General features: G+C 38.3%; 1 protein-coding gene across 2 annotated transcripts; it reads right to left on the reverse strand.

Annotated features, from left to right (window-relative positions):
• Window positions 1-287: 287 nt before the first annotated feature.
• On the reverse strand, window positions 288-17,147 carry LOC311276528 (uncharacterized protein). 2 transcript variants are annotated; one of them, XM_084386227.1, is made up of 7 exons: window positions 16,988-17,147; window positions 15,859-16,188; window positions 15,444-15,764; window positions 1,682-1,750; window positions 1,337-1,507; window positions 847-894; window positions 288-534 (listed from the first exon to the last, which is right to left on the reverse strand). In XM_084386227.1, the coding sequence occupies exons 1-7, from the start codon at window positions 17,058-17,060 to the stop codon at window positions 476-478; spliced, it is 1,071 nt and encodes a 356-aa protein (XP_084242353.1). In that variant the 5' UTR covers window positions 17,061-17,147; the 3' UTR covers window positions 288-475. The 2 variants fall into 2 exon arrangements, with proteins under 2 accessions (XP_084242353.1, XP_084242354.1); XM_084386228.1 differs by having other exon boundaries at window positions 831-894.
• Window positions 17,148-25,280: the final 8,133 nt, after the last annotated feature.

Here is a 25,280-nt window from a genome sequence, read left to right on the forward strand (position 1 = left end):
GTGCCCCCCTTTTGTACTTTGAGCACCTGCCCCTCCAGAGGTCTCTGCACGGCCCTGAGGTAATGACTCTGCAGGCAGCGTTTGCACATGAAGGCACCTCACGAAACTGATTTCAGACAGACTGAAATCTGAGGCAGCGTAACGGTTTTATGATCTACAGCAAAATAGAGAAAGCTTCGGTGAGAACTAAAGGAATATTTAATGGCTACAATAGTGATTTCTTGATAGAAATTACATTATAAGTGGAAAACATTGGTACATTTACACACAAACTGATGACCAGCAGCAACTTTCAGACGCCATCTTTATTTTTCTAGCTCAACTGTCACAGAATGGAAAGCACATGATTGTGGGATATCAAAGGCAGCAAAGGATACATCTATGCTGCCTTCAAAAATCACTAAGATGACTAAATTAGGGCTTTCTCAAAGAATAACACCAAAAAATAGCACATTGAAAAAACACAGTAATTCATTTAAATCATCATACATCTCATCTGGTTTGCATGCAGAATCTTCTGTTTGTTCACACCAGCTGTTGGAAGATAAACGAGTAAATGTATTCTTTGAATCATGTGCGTATTTGCAGATGTGTGCATACTGCATTTATATGTGTGGCCATGTTATGAAGTGAGTTAATAAAAGTTTGATATGTCAATTCAAGCTACATAGCATTGTGATGTGGTTTACACAATTATGCTAGACATCATGTGTTGCAACAACTTACAGAAAGTCATGTTAGAAAGTCAGAAAGTCAGAATATGTTAAATTCAACTAATGAATTAAACGGGACATCAAACCCTGCAAGAGAAAGACTTTGTAAGGGCTCACCATGAATATCACGTACCTCCTGAAATTTCAGAATAAGATACGGAAGACCAGCAGTCCAATTCAACTACAAGATACAAAAGTAAGTACTTTACCATGTGATCAACTTCTATCATCATGATTTGGCATAAAAGTTACAATAAAGTCTTTCTTTTAAACATGAGGGCTCTCAACACCATGATTGCAAGATATGGGCTGTATTTCACAACTCGTTTCAACACACTCAGAAGAACATTAAAATCATAAATAAATTTACATTGGTTGCTTTCCCTTTCTGACAGTAACAGCAAATCTTACAATTGCAATAAGAACATCAATTGAATTCACTCATTTGAAAGAAAATAGCAGCAAAATAAACAAATATAAGTTCAGTGTAGCAGATCTATGTTTCTGATTGGATTGGACCACAGTACTGTATGTTTAGGATCTTTCCAATAAGCTAGTATGACATGCTGTTAAAGAACAATTCAACAGTGTTAAACTTTTCAGGACCCCAGTTGTGGACTTACTTTGGCTGTTGATATTGCTCCTTCGTTTTTTGAAATAAAGAATCACACTGATGATCGGTGATATGAAGACACACAGAGACACTATTGTGGTCATCACTACTGCTGTCAGATTAGTTGTCACTTCTGCACTCGCATCAATGTTGCCTTCAGTCTGAACAACAGGACTGTCAGCTGAGGTTGGCACAAAAAAGCATACTAAATATCAGTTTAATTAGGTTATTTTGATATATTGATATATATTGACACACACACACACACACACACACACACACACACACACACACACACACACACACACACACACACACACACACACATACACACACACACAGGTGCTTGTCTTACCTGTGTCACAGGTAGGACAAGTTGTGGAAAGTGTTTCCAATTTTGTAGTCGAATGAGAGATCCCATAATCTGTAATTAAATTTCAAACATTTTACGTGAACATTTAAAAAAAAAAATTAGGGTTAGATTTAGCATTCCTTTTTATAAACACAGCAGCCTATATAGACTAGACGGATTTCAGAAAAATGGCCTTCTATAAAAAGTGAGGAGCATTTATGGGTACAAGTCGGGAACCGGCCTACCTTACATATTTCAAGTGTGCTGAGTCCAAAAAAAATGGTACCCAAGCGAAATTTTGAGTTTTTTACCTTCTAATTTGCATATCAAAATGGCCGCCAAATTGCCTATCTTGCTTAGTCGTTGGACCATTTTCCCCTAGTTTTTTTGTAAGTAGACAATCAAGATGAGGAAATTAAGTTTCTAAAATGATAGTCAAGGGTCAGAGCAAAGATATAATGGAGGCTCACTGCCTTTTTTATGTATATATATACAGAGGTGTCAAGTAACGAAGTACAAATACTTTTAATTTTGGGTATCTATACTTTACTGGAGTAATTATTTTTCAGACGACTTTTTACTTCTACTCCTTACATTTTCACGCAATTATCTGTACTTTCTACTCCTTACATTTTAAAAATAGCCTCGTTACTCCTAGTTCATTTCGGCTTGTTTTCATTCCGGCTTGTCGTCGTTAAAAAAAATCCTGACCTGCAGAAAACTGTCTGCAGTTTTACATTTTCAATAAACAAAAGTCTGATTTATAAGCTGTTTTCTGAAGCTGTTTTATAAGCTGTTTCCTGAAGGTTAGTCTATAGGGGGGTAGAATACACAGTTTGTTTGTACAGTATAAAAATCATTATGTCTATGGAAAGTCCCCATAAAACATGAAAAAATAACATTGCTTGGTCTGTTGAAGGCTGGTCTTGATGAAATGAGAGGCCTGTTGATAAAATCATCCCAGTCTCATCAGCTGGACTGAAAGAAGTTTCACAACATCAATGTTGCCTTCAGTCTGAACAACAGGACTGTCAGCTGAGGTTGGCACAAAAAAGCATATTAAATATCAGTTTAATTAGGTTATTTTGATATATTGATATATATTGACACACACACACACACACACACACACACACATTTTTGTGTCAAATTAACAGTCAAATTAACTGTTGGCATATGTTTCACATCAATACTGTCCAGTTTGTCCTGTTGTACACGACACACAGCAATACTGTCAAGTGTCACTTGTGACCACAAAAAATGTGGCCAATTACACAAACGGTTAATAGATCTGAATCCCGCCTCCTGAACACACATCGCTAAACTGATTGGCTTTGTGTTTTCTTTCTAACTTGTGAGAGGCTGTAGTCACATTTGGTTGTGCGAAGCGCCAAAACTCCTCCGAGTCCTAAGGAAACCTAGATGCGGTAAGCGAGGGAGAAATCAACAGTTCTGTGCTCAAGAATACGGGGCAAAGCGCGTCAAATATTGATTTGGGGACAGACGTTTTTACAATATAATGACAATCGTAAAATAACACTAACATAATCGTGTGTGTGTGTGTGTGTGTGTGTGTGTGAGAGAGAGAGAGAGAGAGAGAGAGAGAGAGAGAGAGAGAGAGAAGAGTGTGTGTGTGTGTGCAACTCTACATTATAGGGTCAAAAGGCTCCAACGTAAATCCTTGTCCTTTTGGGGATTTTTTTTATTTTTCTTCAGAAAACAGCTTATAAATCAGACTTTTGTTTATTGAAAATGTAAAACTGTCTGCAGTTTTACATTTTCAATAAACAAAAGTCTGATTTATAAGCTGTTTTCTGAAGCTGTTTTATAAGCTGTTTCCTGAAGGTTAGTCTATAGGGGGGTAGAATACACAGTTTGTTTGTACAGTATAAAAATCATTATGTCTATGGAAAGTCCCCATAAAACATGAAAAAATAACATTGCTTGGTCTGTTGAAGGCTGGTCTTGATGAAATGAGAGGCCTGTTGATAAAATCATCCCAGTCTCATCAGCTGGACTGAAAGAAGTTTCACAACATCAATGTTGCCTTCAGTCTGAACAACAGGACTGTCAGCTGAGGTTGGCACAAAAAAGCATATTAAATATCAGTTTAATTAGGTTATTTTGATATATTGATATATATTGACACACACACACACACACACACACACACACACACACACACACACACACACACACATTTTTGTGTCAAATTAACAGTCAAATTAACTGTTGGCATATGTTTCACATCAATACTGTCCAGTTTGTCCTGTTGTACACGACACACAGCAATACTGTCAAGTGTCACTTGTGACCACAAAAAATGTGGCCAATTACACAAACGGTTAATAGATCTGAATCCCGCCTCCTGAACACACATCGCTAAACTGATTGGCTTTGTGTTTTCTTTCTAACTTGTGAGAGGCTGTAGTCACATTTGGTTGTGCGAAGCGCCAAAACTCCTCCGAGTCCTAAGGAAACCTAGATGCGGTAAGCGAGGGAGAAATCAACAGTTCTGTGCTCAAGAATACGGGGCAAAGCGCGTCAAATATTGATTTGGGGACAGACGTTTTTACAATATAATGACAATCGTAAAATAACACTAACATAATCGTGTGTGTGTGTGTGTGTGTGTGTGTGTGTGTGTGTGTGAGAGAGAGAGAGAGAGAGAGAGAGAGAGAGAGAGAGAGAGAGAGAGAGAGAGAGAGAGAGAGAGAGAGAGAAGAGTGTGTGTGTGTGTGCAACTCTACATTATAGGGTCAAAAGGCTCCAACGTAAATCCTTGTCCTTTTGGGGATTTTTTTTATTTTTCTTCAGAAAACAGCTTATAAATCAGACTTTTGTTTATTGAAAATGTAAAACTGTCTGCAGTTTTACATTTTCAATAAACAAAAGTCTGATTTATAAGCTGTTTTCTGAAGCTGTTTTATAAGCTGTTTCCTGAAGGTTAGTCTATAGGGGGGTAGAATACACAGTTTGTTTGTACAGTATAAAAATCATTATGTCTATGAAAAGTCCCCATAAAACATGAAAACATAACATTGCTTGGTCTGTTGAAGGCTGGTCTTGTTGAAATGAGAGGCCTGTTGATAAAATCATCCCAGTCTCATCAGCTGGACTGAAAGAAGTTTCAGTGCTCTTAGGACACTGAAAACATGGCTCAGAGCAATGGTCACAAGTGACACTTGACAGTATTGCTGTGTGTCGTGTACAACAGGACAAACTGGACAGTATTGATGTGAAACATATGCCAACAGTTAATTTCTGTTAAATGATTAGTTCACTTAGTTAAAAATGAAAATTCTGTCATCATTTACTCACTCTCGAGTTGTTTCAAACCAGTTTCTTTCTTCTGCTGAACACAAAAGAAGATATTTTGAAGAATGTCGATAACCAGACAGTTGATGGTAGCCATTGACTTCCATAGTATTTTTTTTTTTTCTACTATGGAAGTCAATGGGGTCCATCCACTGTCTGGTTATCGACATTCTTCAAAATATGTTCTTTTGTGTTCATCAGAAGAAAGAAATTCATACAGGATTGAAACAGTTTGAGGGTGAGTAAATGATTTTCATTTTTGGGTGAACTATATCCCTTTAATGAAAGATGCAGACATGTGTTTGGCTTCTTCATAAAGCAAGGAACAAGACAGTATTGCACTATTGCATTGCACCATGAGCGTAGTAAAGTTAAGTCTCTGTTAAACTGCCACTATGTCTTTATTAGTTATTTGTAACTTTACAGAATTAAATAATTTACGTATTGTTAAGGTCAATATAGACTAAACACCTTAATACATTACCCTATTAATTTCCTGATTCCTCAGCTTATTTATTTAGAAAATTAATTTTCTATGGGCATATATACGGCTGAAACAGGTAGCCTAGTGCATCATCCCCAATTTTTCAACATCAACATTTTAATATAATTATAGTCAAATATGGCCTTTAGAAAAATGTGTTTTTTTGAGGAGCTGGGGTAGTGCACTATATAGGCCCCTGTGGAGGGGCCTAAGCTTTTGTCCTTATGGCATTTTTTTCCTTACATTACTTTTACTTTTATACTTTAAGTAGTTTTGAAACCAGTACTTTTATACTTTTACTTGAGTAAAAAGTTTGAGTTGATACTTCAACTTCTACAGAAGTCTTTTTAAACCCTAGTATCTATACTTCTACTTGAGTAATGAATGTGAATACTTTTGACACCTCTGTATATATATGCAAAATACCAACTTTTAAGGTGAAATTAAGCATTATTTGTGTCATTTTTTAAGGCCGACATACATATTCAATCAATATCACTCTTAAATGTTCCCAGTGTATATATGATATGTGATGTATTCCATATTACATAACTAAGAAAAACACCATTGCAAGTTGTCTGAGATTTCATTTTTTTATGCAAATTAAGCATTTGTTCTCTAAATTCTAAGACGGGAAAAACCCAGGTGAATAGGGAAAAAACACCATGAAACTTCCCTTGAACAGATCTACAGATCACATCTTGTTTCTGTATATTTTTGCTTCCGTGTCTTTGAATGGCGCATATGGCGGCCTGTTTCATTTACCACACACACACACACACACACACACACACACACACACACACACACACACACACACACACCAGGGTTATAATCGTTAACGAAAACTAACGAAAAAACGGAAACTAGGTGGGAAAAAAACATTGTCGTTAACTGAAATAAAAATAAAAACGAGGCATTACAAAAAAATTATAACTAACTAAGTAAGGGATAATGTATACATAGGCGGTCGTTATAGCGAATAACAAGCCCGACAGGCTGAACGGGACCCCGACGCGAAGCGGAGGTACATTTGGTCCGTACGTAATGAACGCCTATCTATACATTAGGCTATCCCGCTTATTACATGGCTACAAAATAAATAATTAAATAATTAATTTGACACAAATTATTGATTTAAAAAGGAGTTTATTGATTTAAAAACGATTGTATTGCTTCCGCCAAAAGAAAATAGTATATGTGGTTGGCAAAACTAACTAAAATAAAATAAAATTATAGAGTAAATGTCCTTAGTTTTCGTCTTTGTCAATGTCTTTAATTTTTTAACGCTATTTAAAACAAGCAGCGTATTTGTGAGATGTACATCTCACGACCAGATTTATGAAATAAATCTCTTTTCCGCGAGATATTGAAGCCAAAAAATTATCCTTAATTTTGTATTAATGTAAAACGCGTTGCAGCAGCATGCAGACATAGGCGAGACGGCTCGCGTGCCTATTGGCTGCTCTGCGGCAACTGCACCAGCCTATCGAGAGAGGCCCTCATGACGTCAGATCCAATGATGCGTCACGTCCCGCCGAAACGGACGTGGCCAGGGCCTATAAATATAGCTCGACGGGCTGGATAATCTGGTTTTTCATCGCCGAAGCGAACCAGAGCGTGTTGCAGGCACGGCAAGATACGCAGTACTCGTTCCCTCTCTAGAGAGAACCGAGGTTACGTTAGTAACCGAGTACGTTCTCTTACGAGAGGTTCTCTCGTACTGCGTAATATCTTACGCTATGGGGAACACAGTGTAAAACGCTGTGTGTGCTGAGATCCAACACCAAAGTCCCAAGGGCAGGTGCCCGGGGCTCATACAGTGCAAAATCATCAAGGACTCGCAGAGAGTCTAGGAAGAGAGGCTACAATAGCATCATTCCTGTAATAAACAGCATCCTATATGGAGCAATTATAATGATAGTGTACCATACAGCCAGGGCGAAAACTCAGCCTAGTCTGATGAATATTGTGGGTCTTACACACTGCCTAAAGGGTTGCATGATCTAACAGCGAGCGTTGCTCAGGCAGTTTCAGTAATCTGGGCCGAAAGCATCGGGGCAGACAATACTGATCTATTAGACCGAAAGCAGCCTAGCCTGCAAGGCAGGAACCTCTAGGTTATAAAACCTTATAAATGTAGACGGGGAGGCCCAGGCTGCCGCCATACAGATACTGTATCTTGCAAGGCAATCCCACTAGACCAAGCCCACGACGAGGCCATGCCTCTCGTGGAGTGCGCTCTAACACCTAACGGGCACTGCAAGCCCTTAGAAGCGTAAGCCAGCGCTATAGCATTGACTATCCATCTGGATAGGCTCTGTTTCGACATGGCTAGAACGAGACAAAGAGCTGCTCTGTCTGTCTGAAGACAGCCGAGCAAGACACATAAGCCCTTGAAGCTTGCGTCCTTCTCCTCATTAGAGACCGGCAGGGCCGACAGGGAAATCACCTGAGCCCTAAACGGTGTGTTGAGGGATTTAGGAACGTAACCGTGTCTTGGCTTGAGTATGACTTTCGAGTCATTTGGCCCGAATTCCATACACAACGCGCTCACTGAGAGCGCTTGCAAGTCCCCTATACGCTTTACTGAAGCGAGAGCCAGAAGAAACACTGTCTTGAGAGACAAATGTTAGATGTCTATAGATTGTATTGGCTCAAATGGGGCACCTTTCATGGCCTCCAGAACCATAGAAAGGTCCCACATGGGAACTGATGGAGGTCTGGGAGGATTTAACCTCTTAGCTCCCTAAGGAGGCAGATGACCAAATCATTCCTTCCAAGTGACTGGCCAAGCGTTGGTTTAGTAAACGCTGCTATGGCTGCCACGTAGACCTTGAGCGTGGATGGGGTTCTGCCCCTATCCAGCAGCCTTTGCAGGAAGGAGAGAACCTCCGCCACCCCACAGTCCGGGGGTGATATGCCACGGGCTGTGCACCAACTAGAGAACACAGACCATTTCGAGGAATAGAGCCGTATCGTAGAGGGGGCTCTAGCCTGCGTGATTGTGTTTAATACTCCCACCGGGAGGTTAGCAGATACCTGTTGATGGTCCATGCATGCAGGGACCAGAGCTCCGGGCGAGGATGCCAGATCGAGCCCCTGGCCTGAGAGAGGAGGTCCCTCCTCACTGGTATTGGCCACGGGGCAGTGTCTGCCAACTGCATCAGAACTGGGAACCAGGTCTGGTTTTTCCAGAGCGGAGCCACAAGCAGCACTGAGTATCCGTTTTCCCTGATTCGCTCTAGCACCTGAGGCATGAGCGTGACGGGGGGAAAAGCATAGAGCGGACGGCGGGGCCAGACGTGGGCCAGCGCGTCCCTGCTCTTGAAGAAAAACTCCGGACAGTGAGCGTTTTTTTGAGACGCAAACAGGTCTACCTCCACTCTGCTGAATGTCTTCCACAGCAGCTGGACTGTCTGCGGGTGTAGAGACCATTCTCTTGCTGGAACATTGTTCCTGGACAGTCTGTCTGGTCCTATATTTAGAAGGCCTGGCACGTGCGCCGCTCTCAGCGAGCGCAGGTCGTGCTGAGCTCATACCAGGAGGCGTTCCGTCAGCCTGTAAAGGTTTCGGGACCTGATACCTCCCTGGCGATTTATATAAGCCACCACTGACATGTTGTCTGAACAGACCAAGACGTGGTGTCCTCTTATCTGGGGACCAAAAACGCGTCAGTGCATTGTCTACCGCCAGCATTTCCAGGCAGTTTACATGCAGAAGCTTCTCCCGTTCTGACCACTGGCCTAAGAACAGTCTGCCCTCGAGCAGTGCTCCCCATCCCGAGGTGGAGGCGTCCGTAGACACCACCTTCACACTCGAGGAAGTCCCCAGGCTTACACCTGACTGGTACCAGTCGGTTGCTTTCCAAGAATTCAGAGCTGAGATGCATTTCTGACCGACCTTGACACGAAGCAGACCGGAGGTCTGCGCTTGGCGCGGTACTCGCGCTTTCAGCCAGAACTGCAGTGGGCGCATGCGAAGCAGACCCAGCTGAAGTACTGACGATGCTGAGGCCATGAGACCCAGCGTTCTCTGAAATTTCCTGAGCGGGACAATTGCGCCACAGCGGAAGGATTCCGTCATGCGCTGAATATTCAGTGCGCGCTGTGGCGATAGCTGCGCTGTTATAGACAGCGAGTCCAGCTCTGTGCCCAGAAAATATATTTTCTGACTGGGAGACCAATTGACTCTCAGACCCAGATTCTCGAGGTGTTCGAGTAAAATGGTCCTGTGCTCTATGAGCTCTGAGTGAGAGTACACTACCAGGCAATGGTTTGGAGAAATGCTCACTATGCCACACCTGAGCTTCCTTCACCCTTGGACATGGGATGGAAACATGGCGGTTCAGGACTACAGCCCATTCTTATGTCACAGAATCCAGTACCTGTAAAAAACAATGCACAACACGCCAGTGCAAATGCCGAAAATCAGGGCTGTTATGCACTGCAATGTGTGCATGTCAGAGTGATGACCAATGTCCTTGTTTAAATTAGGGATGTGCACGAATATTCGAATTTTCGAATATTCGATCTGTAATTATTATTCGAAAAATAAAATACTATTCGAATTTTATCGAATTTATGAAGCCGTAAATACTTTGCGGGTCGTAAATGCAGTGAATCCCTGATAAATCCAAAGCACTAACTCGCAGTTATAATTAAATGCACTGGGTGGCACTGTGGCGCATGTTTAACAAGTTGTTTGTATTTTATCATAATGTCGTCGTCTGCCTCGCGAAGTTTGGAATTACTAGTCGAAAATGAGGTTACTAAATGATTTTACAAAATGGAATTACTTTTGATCAAATTAATTAATTAATCTGGAGTTATAATATCATCACCACAATGAGAAATCACATGAAATCCAAACAGCAGTCGGCTGAGGACAGACAGCTGTCCATCACTGCATCACGACTGCAGGTAAGCGCAGCTGTAGTGCGAGTGATCCGAGATGATAACTTATCTAATAGTAAAATGATTTTGAGGTATATTCTTCCTTTAAGTTTTCTTTGAGAGAGAGGTTTAAAAACAGAAAACGCAAGGTGCTGTTAGAAACTTAGAACTAGAACACCGTTATCTTTGTTTCTCTGAAACGTCTGTCAGCGCAGCGCGTTTTCTCACTCGAGCATAAATTGCTCGCGGCGTCCCTCCATGTGGATATTATTGTTTTTCTCAACATAAACGTGAAATAATATAAACACGATAATCATATGCTGACTCGAGTGTATGTGTACGTTCTGTACGATAACTGGCGCAATCTGCTACTCTGCTTTATTAGGCGTTTTTTTCCGTTCGCGCTGCTTGAGCTTATATCCTTTTGTTTTTATATTTTTTTTACACATAGGCCTAGCCTACTGTTTAATGTTTTCAACTAAAAGAAAACTTTAACATGTTGTAAGCTTGTTGTGTATATTGCCTAATCGTAAGCTTCTTCAGAAATGGCGAAAAAAAAAAACTTAAAAAATAACGTATTTTTCGTTAAACGTCATTTAAATAAACGAATATTCGAATATTCGAATTTTATGAGCCCGAATATTCGAATGCAATATTTTTGAAAAATGCCCATCCCTAGTTTAAATGTGGAGTTGTAGTCCTCAAGTATACCAAGGCAAGGGGTAACCAAAGAACTTGGAAAAGGACTGCAGAAAGAAATACTAATCAAAATGAAATTCCAAAGACAAATGGCACACAAGCAAACTAGAAAGGTATAAAAACAATTTACCAAAAACAATTTACAGAGGGAGTAAACTACAGAACTAAAAATCTAACAGAAAAAAGCAAAGCAATTAAGCTACAAACATGAAAGAAAATATACAGAAACAAGATGTGATCTGTAGATCTGTTCAAGGGAAGTTTCATGGTGTTTTTTTCCCTATTCACCTGGGTTTTTCCCGTCTTAGAATTTAGAGAACAAATGCTTAATTTGCATAAAAAAATGAAATCTCAGACAACTTGCAATGGTGTTTTTCTTAGTTATTATGTAATATGGAATACATCACATATCATATATACACTGGGAACAGATATTGATTGAATATGTATGTCGGCCTTAAAAAATGACACAAATAATGCTTAATTTCACCTTAAAAGTTGGTATTTTGCATATATATATATACATAAAAAAGGCAGTGAGCCTCCATTATATCTTTACTCTGACCCTTGACTATCGATCTAGAAACTTAATTTCCTCATCTTGATTGTCTACTTACAAAAAAACTAGGGGAAAATGGTCCAACGACTGAGCAAGATAGGCAATTTGGCGGCCATTTTGATATGCAAATTAGAAGGTCAAAAACTCACAATTTCGCTTGGGTACCAGTTTTTTTGGATTCAGCACCCTTGAAATATGTAAAGTTGGCCGGTTCCCGACTTGTACCCATAAATGCTCCTCACTTTCACTTTTTGGGTACATCCCATCTAGACTAATAATAGTAATTCTTTTTGGCTTTTAGAGACTTTGTTAATGTTAATAACATTCTCCAAAGATATTTAGACAAAAAAACAAATGTTAACCCATTTGTCTCACACAAAGTAGACTTGTCAGTTTGTGCATTAGCGGTGAGGATTTTTCAATGGCTCTTTCTGAAGATTATTTAGTATGGAGAGATTATTGGGTCAGATTGAAAACTAAAAGTCTATAACTAAAAGTCTTAAACGAAGGTAGAGGCACCTTATGAACAGCAGAGGGAGCTCCCAGTGCTAAGGAGCACACTTGTAATGAAACCAAACAGAGCGAGTGAGCAGGGCTGGAGCGAGCACTGTACTTTATGTAAGGGATAATGTATCGCGAGGCGGTTGTTATAGCGAATAACAACCCCGACAGGCTGAACGGGACCCCGACGCGAAGCATATAATATAGTATTTATATATACTATATATAAATATATAGTATATATTTACTACCTACAAAATAAATAAACAATTTGACACAAAATATTGATTAAAAAAGGAGTTTATTGATTTAAAAACGATTGTATTGCTTCCGCTAAAGAAAATAGTCCATTCCGCGTCCATAGCAACGCTCTGTTTTTCATGGCAACGGTGTGTTATACTTCGCAGCAGTCTGTTATCAAGAAATAACAGACCGCATGACATTGGAATTCAACCAAGCCAAGTAAAAAATATATATATTTTAACGCAACGCATCAGAAAAAACAAGGTTAGGAACTGTACGTTCACAACGCCGCCGACTTGAGCTGCAAAGAAGCTCTGGCCGCCCTGTCAAGGACGCTTGTCAAAAAGTACGGGGAAGCTTGTTGACACTTGTTGACAATGACAACGGTTGTTGATAGTGAGTGCGCGCGCGCAGATCTATTGTAACAGTACACAGTGATATTGTGAAAGCCGTGGCAAGAGACAAGCAGCTTCTTTATTACTATACCTGTGGGCTGTCTATTACAACTTCTGCTTAAACAGGTTCCTATCATTATCGGATTAATTGCACAGTTTAACCATCATAGAGTGAAAGTTTATCATTTGCATGTCAGTTTAACAAGGGCGTGCTTGACAGGGCATATATAAGAACGAGCAGAGAGAGAGAGAGAGCCCCGGCCGCGTGCGCGCACTCACTATTAATAATAATAATAATAGTTATTCTCGTCGTCAGACCGATAGCACTCCTTTCACTGGTGACTGTGTGTGAGGCCACATAAATGTTACAACGCTGTTATTACCTGTTATTACCACAGGGCTGTGTGCTAAGCCCGTTCCTCTACTCCCTCTTCACCTCCGACTGCAAGCCTGTGTACGGATCTAATTCCATCGTCAAGTTTGCGGACGACACCACGGTGATTGGTCTCATCAGCAACAACGATGAGACTGCCTATAGGGAGGAGATCAAGCACCTGGCCACATGGTGCACCGAAAATAACCAGCTCCTCAACACCACCAAAACGAAGGAGCTCATCGTGGACTTCAGGAAAGTGTCAAGAGGCACACACGACACCATCCACATCAATGGAATGGCTGTTGAGCGTGTCTCCAGTTTCAAGTTCCTGGGGACCCACATCTCGGCGGACATGACCTGGACAACCAACACCTCCAGCCTGGTCAAGAAGGCTCACCAGCGCCTCTTCTTCCTGAGGACACTGAGGAAGAATCAGCTTTCCTCCACTATCCTGGTGAACTTCTATCGCTGTGCAATAGAAAGCATCCTGACCAACTGTGCTACAGTGTGGTATGGGAGCTGTTCTGTTGCAGAGCGCAAGGCACTGCAGCGGGTGGTGAAAACCGCCCAGCGCATCACTGGGACTCCACTACCTGCCATCGAGCACATCCAGAGGAAACGCTGTCTGCATCGAGCTCGCAGCATCCTTAAGGACTCCTCTCACCCAGCCCACAGACTGTTTTCTCTCCTGCCTTCCGGCAGGCGTTTCAGGTGCCTCCGGACCAGGACCAGCAGACTAAAGAACAGTTTTTTCCCCAGAGCTGTCTCTTTATTAAACTCTAACCCTCATTGATCCCACTCCCCTTATATACTGATTGACTCTCCTCTCCCTCCTCACACCTGCCTCCATTTTGTTATTTGCAATACTATAATGTTCATTTGCACTGCTGACTGTTATTACAGTAACAACTGTTTACATATGCATCTTGCACTACTACCTTGACTGGAATATGCTCATTTGCACTGCCGACTGTTTATTTACAGTACCGACTGTTATATATACATTGCAATATCGTACCTTAACTGTAATATGCAATTACTTTCCACTGCACTCACTCGGATAGCTTCTGTCCAAACTTTATTTGCACTACTTTAAATCCATTGTTATACTGCTCATTAGCCTAACTTATACATATATCTATTTGTAAAATTCTGTTTATAGTAATATCCATCTGTATATTATGCTCACATTCTGTTTATAGTAACAGCCATCTGTATATATATTCATAGTACATATCTATCTGTAAAATTATGTTTATAGTAACAGCCATCTGTATATTATATTCAGTACATATCTATCTGTAAACATTCTGTTTATAGTAATAGCCATCTGTATATTATTATATTCAGTACATATCTAGCTGTAAATTCTGTTCACAGTAATAGTTATCTGTATATTATATTCATAGGACAATCTATCTGTAAATTTTTGTTTATAATAGTATTCAACTCTATATTTATTCAGTACATATCCATGTTCTGCACTTATGAACCACTGTATATCCTGCACTTGCTGCTATTGCACTTCTGGTTAGACCTAAACTGCATTTCGTTGCCTTGTACCTGTACTTGTGTAATGACAATAAAGTTGAATCTAATCTAATCTAATCTAATCTAATCTTAAGTTGAAGTTATCACATTATAAAGTACAGCACTCGCTCCAGCCCTGCTCATTCACTCTGTTTGGTTTCATTACAGTGTGCTCCTTAGCACTGGGAGCTTCCTCTGCTGTCCATAAGGTGCCTCTGCGCACCAGCCATTTCAAACCCAACCTCCAGTATTTGGGCCCCGCCTCCTTATTTGCATACACTCCTCAATCCTCAATCCTCAAATGCCCAATCCTAAATCCCCAAATTCCCAATCCTAAATCCCCAAATCCCCAATCCTAAATCCTAAATGGCTAAATGATTAAATGCCCAATCCTAAATACCAAATTCCCAATCCTAAATCCCTAAATGCCCAATCCTAAATCCTAAATGGCTAAATGACCAAATGACCAATCCTAAATACCAAATGCCCTATCCTAAATACCCAAATGCCCAATCCTAAATACCAAATGCCCAATCCTAAATACCAAATTCATTTTCGACTTAGACTTTTAGTTTTCGACTTAGACTTTTAGTTTCAAATTTTAGACTTTTAGTTTTTGTTTAAGACTTTTAGTTTTAGACTTTTAGTTTTAAATCTGACCCAATAATCCCTATGCCAGTAGCTGTGTTATTCGGAACAACAGCACTTGCCTGTATGATATTGATTAATTAGATTAAATTCAAACATTTTGGATTGAAAACATACCTTTTATTACCAGCTTCACCTCATAGCAGATTTTTTCACTCACTCTGCACTGATACCATAATCCATCAGTGTTTACTGCATCCCTTATAAGCAGAGATCCATTCCCTAGTATTCTCGCTCTCTCATACAAAGGCCTTGGGTCTCTCTCTGTGCTGTTTGAGGGCTTGTGTGGAGGGCGATATTGGTCTATCTTTATTGATTGGTGACCAATAACGATTCTCCAAGTTACTTGATCAGTTCTGTTTTGCAGTGAATGTTCAGGGCATGGCAGCAACACTGACGTCTTTGGCGTTGCATGAACAGAGTCCAAAGTTTTACACTCTGAAACCAGAGAAACACATTAGCATTCATATTATATATGTAAATGGCTCTCCAATGAGGATTATTAGCTTGATTGAAAAAATTGCTTTCTTACTTATGACACTCAGGTTAAACTGAGTAGCTTTAAGGCAGACCCCATCATTGTAGACCTGACAGTCATAATGTCCTTTATCGGATAAACTGATGTCTTTCAGGTAAAGTGTAACACTTCCAGCATAATTTCTCACAGACCATCTCTGATGCTCTAATGCTGGAGAGTTGTCTGAATACTTTAGGATGTCTTTAACCTGGTCGGTTCTGCGTAGTTTCACTGTCAGAGACTCCAGCGGGTGGGTTGTGGTTAGGCAAGAAATAGACATATAGTCGCCCTGAAGAGAGTTTATGTTTAACTGATGGACCTGCTCGCAGGGTCTCGCCGTCTGAGCTAAAGGGAAATTAAAAAGAGAAACGAGACATTCTGAGAGAATTGATACATGGATAGGAAACCACCACAGGGTTTATAGTAAAAAAAAAATAAAAATTCTGAAATGATCCTTTTGATTACCAGTGTATAAAAATCCATAAATTGATTTGGAAACACTTTAAAATATAGTTCCATTTGTTAACTACATTTGTTAACATGAACCAACAATGAAAAATACTTCTAAAGTAATTATTAATATTAGTAAATGATCATTTAAACATTTACTAATACATAAAAAAAGCAGTTTTAAAGTTATTTCTGTTAATATTACTTAATGGTCCAGAGGTAACAATGAAAATATATATATATTTTTTTAATCAACTATCATTAATAAAGATGAATAAATACTGTAACAAATGTATAGCTCATTGTTAATGTTAGAAAACGCATTAACTAATGCTAACTTATAGAACCTAATTGTAAAGTATTTCCATTGACTTTTAGATCAGTTTTATATGAATGTATTGTTTGGGTAAGTCTTTGCACACCAAAAAATGTTTATTAAAAAAACAAAAAGACTGTCCTCAGTAAATCATTTTCTTGCTTTAAATTTTTACATAGTAGCGAGAACAGAAGCTGTTTGTTAGCACAAATAACATTTCCAAACAATTAACCATTATGTAGCCTGAATGACACTAATCATATGCATGTCACACCTATGCAGACTTTACACACCCAATTGATATTATGCATATCTGTAAATATGTTTGCATATTTATATGTTGGTAAAAGGAATCTGACTTCATATAATGATTCTTACCTTTGCATTCCAATAAAGCTGATATTAGAAGATAAAGAATTTGGAAATATGAAGGCTGAAAACTCCCCATCATACACAGATGCTCACTGCAGGACAGCTGAACTCTATATGAGCAAAGGTCACATCACTTCACTTTAGCAGAGCTGTTTTCAGTTACTCTGAATTTAGTGCGGAAGTAAGTAAGATATAATCATGTGCTCAGCGCTTTGGGTGTACAGTAGTACATATGAAAGCGCTATATAAATGCCCCATTCTATTCTATTCTCATATTGAGGCCTTCAGTGAGATTATGTGTGTGATAGGGAGTTTTGCTTACAGAAAAAAAAATACAGCAAACAGCAAATTCTATTTCAAATAAATAATACAATGTATTGTATATAAATCATTCTCATTTACTTTGGGACAAGAACTGTTGAAAATAAATAAAATAATTTGTAGTTGTGCACAGATAATGTTTTGTAGATATAGATGAGAAAAGGCAGCCTGGTATAAAAAAAATAATGCCAGAGATAATCTGTCCAATACAGGAGGATTATCAGAAAACTACTGTATGCACAGTAGGAAATTAGTTACTTTACATTAATCCACTTTGATATTATACATCTAAGTAAACAACAATTCACCATAGGCTGGTAAACTACTATTAATGTAATTGTTTTTTTTAGGCGTGATGGAACACAAACATTTATCTTGTTTCTTAAGCTGTCAGTTAACAAGTAACATTTTGGTGGAAACAGAAAAACTGGTTGTGCTTTCATCTGAAAAGTGTACGCTATTACACATTAGTTGCATAACAAAAGACAGAATTCCACAGTACAACTGATTCAGAAATGCTCTGCTATTTTATAACGCAAAATGACATTTGCTACAGGAAAGTGGTGGAGGTGGAATCAGTTTGCTAAATTAGTTGTTACTATAAAACAATATAATAGTGCAAATACTTTTTTCAACATACTTCTAGATATAATCTACAGCTAGTTGGTGGGACTTTTATTTGGATCAGAAAGAAAAAAAATTATAATATGGGAGAGGGAAGTCAGTAAAATACAAGCATAAGCATACTGTATATAAATTGAGTACAATAAAACAAAATTACAAATAAAGTACGGTCTAACTGTAGTATTCAGGTACAGAAATGTAATATTAGGCCTAAATGTAAAATAACACTATAGTGTTCACTGTATAAATTAAATATAGATTAATCTTTGTTAAAGCTGTTTTGTTTGATTGACATTAATGACAGACAGCAGCAGGTATTTAAAGGCTGATGTCACTTTTAGGGCAAATGCACGTATCCAATATAATGATACACATTCGATTTCTTTCACAAATGTTTACATCCACAATACATAACCAACTGTGTTTACGGGAATAGTTGCCAAAATGGGTATTTTGAGATCATTTTGTGTGTATTTGTCTGTTTAAGAACAAGGAAATGCAAAATAGGAATCAATTAGGTGCTGTATTCCGTCGTATACCGCATTTAGGTATTCAGAGATCGATTACTTTTGACTGACAAAATTTCAGCCCCCAGAAACACTAACTGATAAAGTGAGTCGTAGAAAACCTTTCTTTTTAGGAAACTTTGTGTACACAATTGACAATGTTGTCAATTCTCAAGTTCATGTGTAGAGTCCCTGGTGACTTCGAGCACAGTTTTATGTTGTATCGAGCCTCCTTAGTGTTTTAAAAATAGCGATTTTGATGCCATCATAGAAGTGCCCCATACACTCCCATTGAAAAGGCATTTTGACCTAAAACGAAAATACTGTCAATCTTAAAAGTGGTGTTTCCATTCTAATTATGCTTTTACACGAAAGTTTGACTCGGGTAGATTAACAAAAAGAGCCTAGGTTCAATTTTGGTGAGAGTTACCCTTTAAAGGGATACTCCACTTTTTTTGGCTCATTTTACAACTCCCCTTGAGTTAAACAGTTGAGGTTTACCATTTTCGAGTCCATTCAGCCGATCTCCGGGTCTGGCGGTACCACTTTTAGCATAGCTTAGCATAGATCATTGAATCGGACAGGGCCATTAGCATCTCTCTCAAAAAAATGACCAAAGAGTTTCGATATTTTTCCTATTTAAAACTTGACTCTTCTGTAGTTACATGGTGTACTAAGACCGACGGAAAATGTAAAGTTGCGATTTTCTAGACTGATATGGAACTATACTCTCATTCCTGCGTAATAATCAAGAAACTTTGCTGCCATACCATGAGTCCAGCAGGCGTAATGATATGACGTAGCGCCTGAAAATAGGTCTAATAGGTTAGACAAACTTAGTCCCGGTCACGTTGGAAGTTGGGGACTATTTTCAGGTGCTGCGTATGAATAATATTCATATTTAAAACTTTATAAGCTAAAATAACAGCCTCCATCAAATGGCTAATGCATCGATTTACGGTGAAAGAGTAACCCCTGACCTGACTCATGACATATTGTCAAACGTGAAAGCGTAGTGGATAGAACAAAACAAAACACCGGTCTAAAACTAGAATTTTTAAAGAGAAATGTCGGAAAATTTCGATGTAAGAGAAGAGATGCTTTAGTTGGTTGCCCAGCCCTATTAGTTTGAACCATGAGAGGCGTTAAAGCTTAGGCACTTCTACACTGCGTCAGGGGTTACTCTTTCGGCGTATGTCGACTTCTGCCTAAAGCTAGTTATTTTAGTTTTTAAAGTTTTAAATATGGATATTTTTCATACACAAATGCATGGCTTCGCTTCAGAAGGCCTTTTTTAACCCCCTGGAGCCATGTGGATATATTTTATGATGAATGGATTGAGCTTCAAAATTTCATCTTATTCACTGCCATTATAAAGTTTGGAAGAGCCAGGACATTATTTCATATATCTTCGATTGTGTTCGTCTGAAAGCAGAATGTCATATACACCTAGGATGGCTTGAGGGTGAGTAAATCATTGGGTAATAAAATTTTTTGGGTGAACTATCTCTTTAAGGTAACTCACCCCATCTCAAAAAATCATCCAAATGAGGTGCATAGACCAAACCTCCAATCAGGAAAAAGATTGTGGTTGTGGCACTGAGAATGCATTTATTGGCATTGAGAAATGTCACAACGTGACTGAAACATTTGCCGTTTTTCATTAAAGAAGTGGTTTTATCTCGCAATTGCTGGTTTATATATATTTATATTATATTTATAGTTTTGTTAATATTATAATATAGGGGTTGGTGAATATTGTGTTGGACAGTGGGGAGTCTCTAATTTTGAATATTAGAAAATTCATGCCAAAGCACAAGACAGGATGAATAAAATACTGAAAACCCTATAAAAAAAGACCATTTACCATAGCACATTTAATATATATTCTCCTTTATATGTTTTAACACAAAAAAGACATTTAAGTATCAGCAGCACTATTAGCAGTTAGAACTGTACAGATATTAAAGAGAAGGACGGACTCCACTAAAGTGCCAAAAAAGACAGATAACCTGTTTGTTTTTATGTAACACTGTCTGATCTAGAGGTTCTGTGATTTCCAGGATGTGCATATGATGTGATAAACAGGGTGTGAGTGGTGTAGTCTAGTTTTTTGTAGTGAGTATACTCTAATATACCCCCCCCCCCCCGCGCCCCCCCGCCCCACGCCGCCGCATACTCACCCAGCCCAGAGCGTCACCCCATAGGCACCACCACACTCACTAATGCATACAGTATGCATCGACATGTAATTGAGAGCATTATGAAATAATAAGTGTTATCAACTTATTTATTTGTTATATGAATATGGTCCCTGAAGCACAGGTTTTATCAGTTGACAATTATCAACAATAAAAAAAAACAAAAAACATTATAGGCACAAATAGGCCTACAAATTTACTTTTAGAAATGGTGTTTTTGAAAAAAATGTTATTTTAAAATACATTTTACTGTGCAATTCCTTTCTAATTAATTTCAGTTAGACCGAACTTTTATTTTGGTGGGTTGTAGACATTTGAGTTTCTGTGTGTTTTAATAAACTATTATTATTATTATTAGGCCTGAAGTATACTCTGTGCAATAGTAATATATTTCTGTTATAATTTCTTCAAGTTATACAGAACTTTTATTTTGACAGGTTGTCGTAAAGACATAACAGTTTCTGTGTGTATATGAAACGAATGAATGACAATAGTTTTATCAAATGAAATGGTGAAATTCTCATCAAGTGACTCTCATAGCAGCTCTGCGATGAAATGCACATGTGTAGCTTACATCATGTCTCAATACAGTGAAACGCTGAAAACACCACGAGCGTGAGTCACGCGTGCTTCTGTGTCTGTGTGTGTGTGTGTGTTATGGCGTTCCGATCGGCTCTTTATTATGACTTTGCTACATGCACTCGTCTCAATGAACGTGACGTCTGCGTCTGCCGAACGTGACGTCTGCGTCTGCCGAACGTCTCGTCTGCGTCTGCCACATCACTCGTTCGTGTGCCGGACGTGACGTCTGCGTCTGCCGAACGTCTCGTCTGCGTCTGCCACATCACTCGTTCGTGTGCCGAACGTGATGTCTGCGTCTGCCATAGTCTGCTGCAAGGGCGGTTTCCAGCACATTCCACACACTAATTCTTTATTATTTTTTCCCACTGATCTTCAGTTGTATTTTATTAGCAATTAAGTGATTTTACCTTGCTTATGTATAGCTTTTATTCCAAATGTTCATGTTAAAATATTTGTTTGCCATTGTTTCTTGTCAACATATCCTGATATTCATTCATGCACTGTAACTAAAAGAGATAATCGATCAGTTCATGTCCTGCTCGGACAGTAAAGTATCATAAAACGGTGTGTCTATTTATTATTTGAATTTCTTAAACATTTCCAAAACTGTAAAAGGTTAGGCTAGGTTATATAAAAATAAAACATTCATATAGGCCTATTATTTCATGAAAAACATTAGCCTACTGAACTAATTTACAGTTAGGTAAAAACGCAAATAATAATAATTCATTATTAATATCAGGCTAGTCTAGGCTACATATTTAGAAGACGCTTTTATCCTAAATGGGAACAAAGCAATTCGTCAAATGTCAGTCATAATATAAGATTATCATATAAACACAAGATTTTGACGCATATCCAGTGTTTGCGCGAAGTGTGGAGCGCGCTTGCTGCATGCCACGGAGGCGCGGGCGCGAACACTTTCCTATCAACAGTGGGAGCAACTTAAAATAGCCTGTAATAGCTGTACACTCACAATAACAAGAAAACATTGTGCTTTTGTAAAATAAAATAAAACAATCAGCCGCATGATCTCCGTGAACTGGAGCGCGTCTCAAAAATGAACTGAAACAGTGTAGGCCCTACTGCCTCACAGTCAGGCTTGAGGAATATACATAGCTTGAAATGGCTACTTTTAAATGAACAAGTTCAAATCGAAAGTGTCTTTCTCTCTAAGGCGCATCCGCAGCGGAGGAGATATGTTTGCAGACACGAATAAAAAAATAAAATAAAAAAAACACTTTAAACAATTAAAATGCCTCTTTATTTTTTCAGACACATTTATTATAATTAGCCTACTTTTGCTGGTGCTTTGCAGCAAGATTTATGCGTGCGCTTGAGCTATAGCCTACCATGCATGCACCAGTATTTAATTAATATAAACGTGCGATTAGTCGACTAATTGCTTAAATAAATTACTAGTTGACTACAAAAAATTTAGTCTATGGCAACTCTAATCAATACATTTATTTGACATTTTTTACTTATTATTTATTGGATAGTAATTATCCAGTTATTTGCATTACATTAGTTGAGTTAACATATATAGCCTAAGCCTAATTAGTAAAAGAACGAAAAAAAGAGATTAAATTAATATGCTAACCATGTATTTCTGCATTGCTTGTTCCTACACGAAAAGGACTGTTTTAAAGGTGGCAATCCTATATACGTGAAGATTATACAGTATCTTGAAGATTGTTGTATTGTATCTTCTGTTATAAAGATGAAGATTGACATTTCGTTAATTAAAAATAATAAGCACATAATATTGTAAAAAAAAAAAAAAAAGTTATGTTCTGTTATGCGTTTTGACTACTTTTTGTATTTTGTATACCCTAATTTTATCTCTAGGTAATGAAGATATATAACTTTTTTTAAAGGGCTTCGTTTTTCCTGGACCCGCTACAATTGAGAATCACTTTAAGCATGCACGCTAAGACAATTTGAAGAATTCCACTTAATACACAATATACAATAATTAACAATGTACCGCTTGCTGTTCTAGTGAGGACGGGCCGAAAAAAATATTCCTCCAATTTTTACCCACCCCGCCACATACACCAAAATTCTCTCTCTACACAAATTTAATAGTTGGGAATGGATTGCTACTATTTTCTACATCTCACAATCCATAGTATATTGTTTATACAATTGTTATTTCCCTGTCGACTGGTGATATATGATATTTCACTTTAAGGAGTTTTTATTGCACTTATATTGTAAGATTCTCTGATGTTATTTCGTTGTTATTTATAACAATGACAAAAAAATAAAAAAAATAAATAAAGAACAAACAATATTTACAAGACGCTTTTATCGAAAAAAGGAACAAAGCAATTCGTCATATGTCAGTCATACAGGTTAGACAATAATAATACAGGGTTTTATTTGATTATCACAAATCAACACAAGATTTTGACGCATATCCAATGGTTTGTGCGGAGTGGAGCGCGCACTGCGTGGGACGGAGGCGCGGGCGCGAACACTTGTATTTTCCTATCAACAGTGGAAACAACTTAAAATGCTCATAATTTATGGTCATATAGAAAATAATAATACATAATTTGCAACTACTTTTATTTGAGTAAACTCAAAATAACAAGAAAACGTTTTGATTTCGTGAAATAAAAGAAAACAATCAGGCGCGCTTTCATGATCTCCGTGAACTGGAGCGCATCTCAAAAATGAACTGAAACAAAATAAAGCTTGAAATGTCCTATTTTAAACGAACAAATTTGAATCGAAAGCAAATACTGTCTGATAATCCGCATGAACGGTGCATTTCTATCTAAAGGCGCACCCGCTTTACAGCGGAGATGGAGATATGTTTGCAGCCGACTGATTAGAAAATACTAGTTTATTAATAAAAACAATTAAAATGCCTCGTTATTTTTTCAGACACATTTATTATCATTAGCCTATAAACCACCTATAGCCTAAATCAGCTCTCTGTATGTTTCCAGAGATGGCTCTTCTCATTCAGCCCTGCGGGAAAATAATTTGGCCTTAGAAAACCAGTAAAATCTAAAAAGAAAATCCATATTAATTTGTGAATATTTTAAATGTTTAATAAAGGGGCAAAACGTCATAAACAAAAAGTCAAATAATAGTTTACAAACTATTTAAAAAAAAAGTTTACAGTCGTTTTTATTTTTCACCACAGGTGACTTATATAAAAAATATAGCCTATTTTTCAATTCTATTCTTCTATTTAAAGGATCTACAGAAACAGTGTTTGCACGATCGAGTTGTCTGTTTTCTAGTTTACCAAAGTGCTGTAGCCTAGGCCTTTTAAAACTATAAAAAATTAAAAACACAATAACAACCCTAAAGGCCCGTTCACACCAAGGACGATAACTATAAAGATAACGATAAAGATATAATTCTAAAAATCGTTCTCATATTAAAGAATAACAGAGTTCACACCACAACTATAACGATAAAGATATGAGGAACGATATCGTTGGGATCACTTTCAGAACGATTTTTTTCCAGCTGTCAAACGATAAAACACTGACAGTCAATCAGAATCCATTCTAATTTAAAGGTCTCGCGCATTTAAAATGGGGCGGGTGCGCGCGTGCTTAGAATAAAAAGACCGTTATCGTTCGTTGGTGTGGACGCATATATAGTTATCTTTATCGTTATCTTTATAGTTATCGTGCTTGGTGTGAACGGGCCTTAACAATAAGCTATAAAAATGCAATAGCCTGTCAAGTTTGTTTCTTCATATTTCTATCTTTGTGGGGGCATTTGGCCCTCAAAATGTGGGTTAAACAACACACACACACAATATCCAATATATAAATCACAGACGCAGACGTCACGTTATAAGACAGACGCAAGTGTCACGTTCATTGAGACGAGTGCATGTTGCACAGTCATATTAAAGAACCGATCGCATCCGCTGGCACACTGCACTGAGCTGTGTTGAGTAGAGTGTTAAATACGTGTTAAATACGTGTTAGAGAATTTTTTTTTTTTTTACTTCACTGCCACACGTGAATGACGCGTGACGTCTGACTGGACGCTTCACTGCCACGCGTGATTTACGTGACGTCAGCG

Source organism: Rutilus rutilus (genome assembly GCF_951802725.1).
Source record: "Rutilus rutilus genome assembly, chromosome: 17".
Taxonomy (NCBI): Eukaryota; Metazoa; Chordata; class Actinopteri; order Cypriniformes; family Leuciscidae; genus Rutilus; species Rutilus rutilus.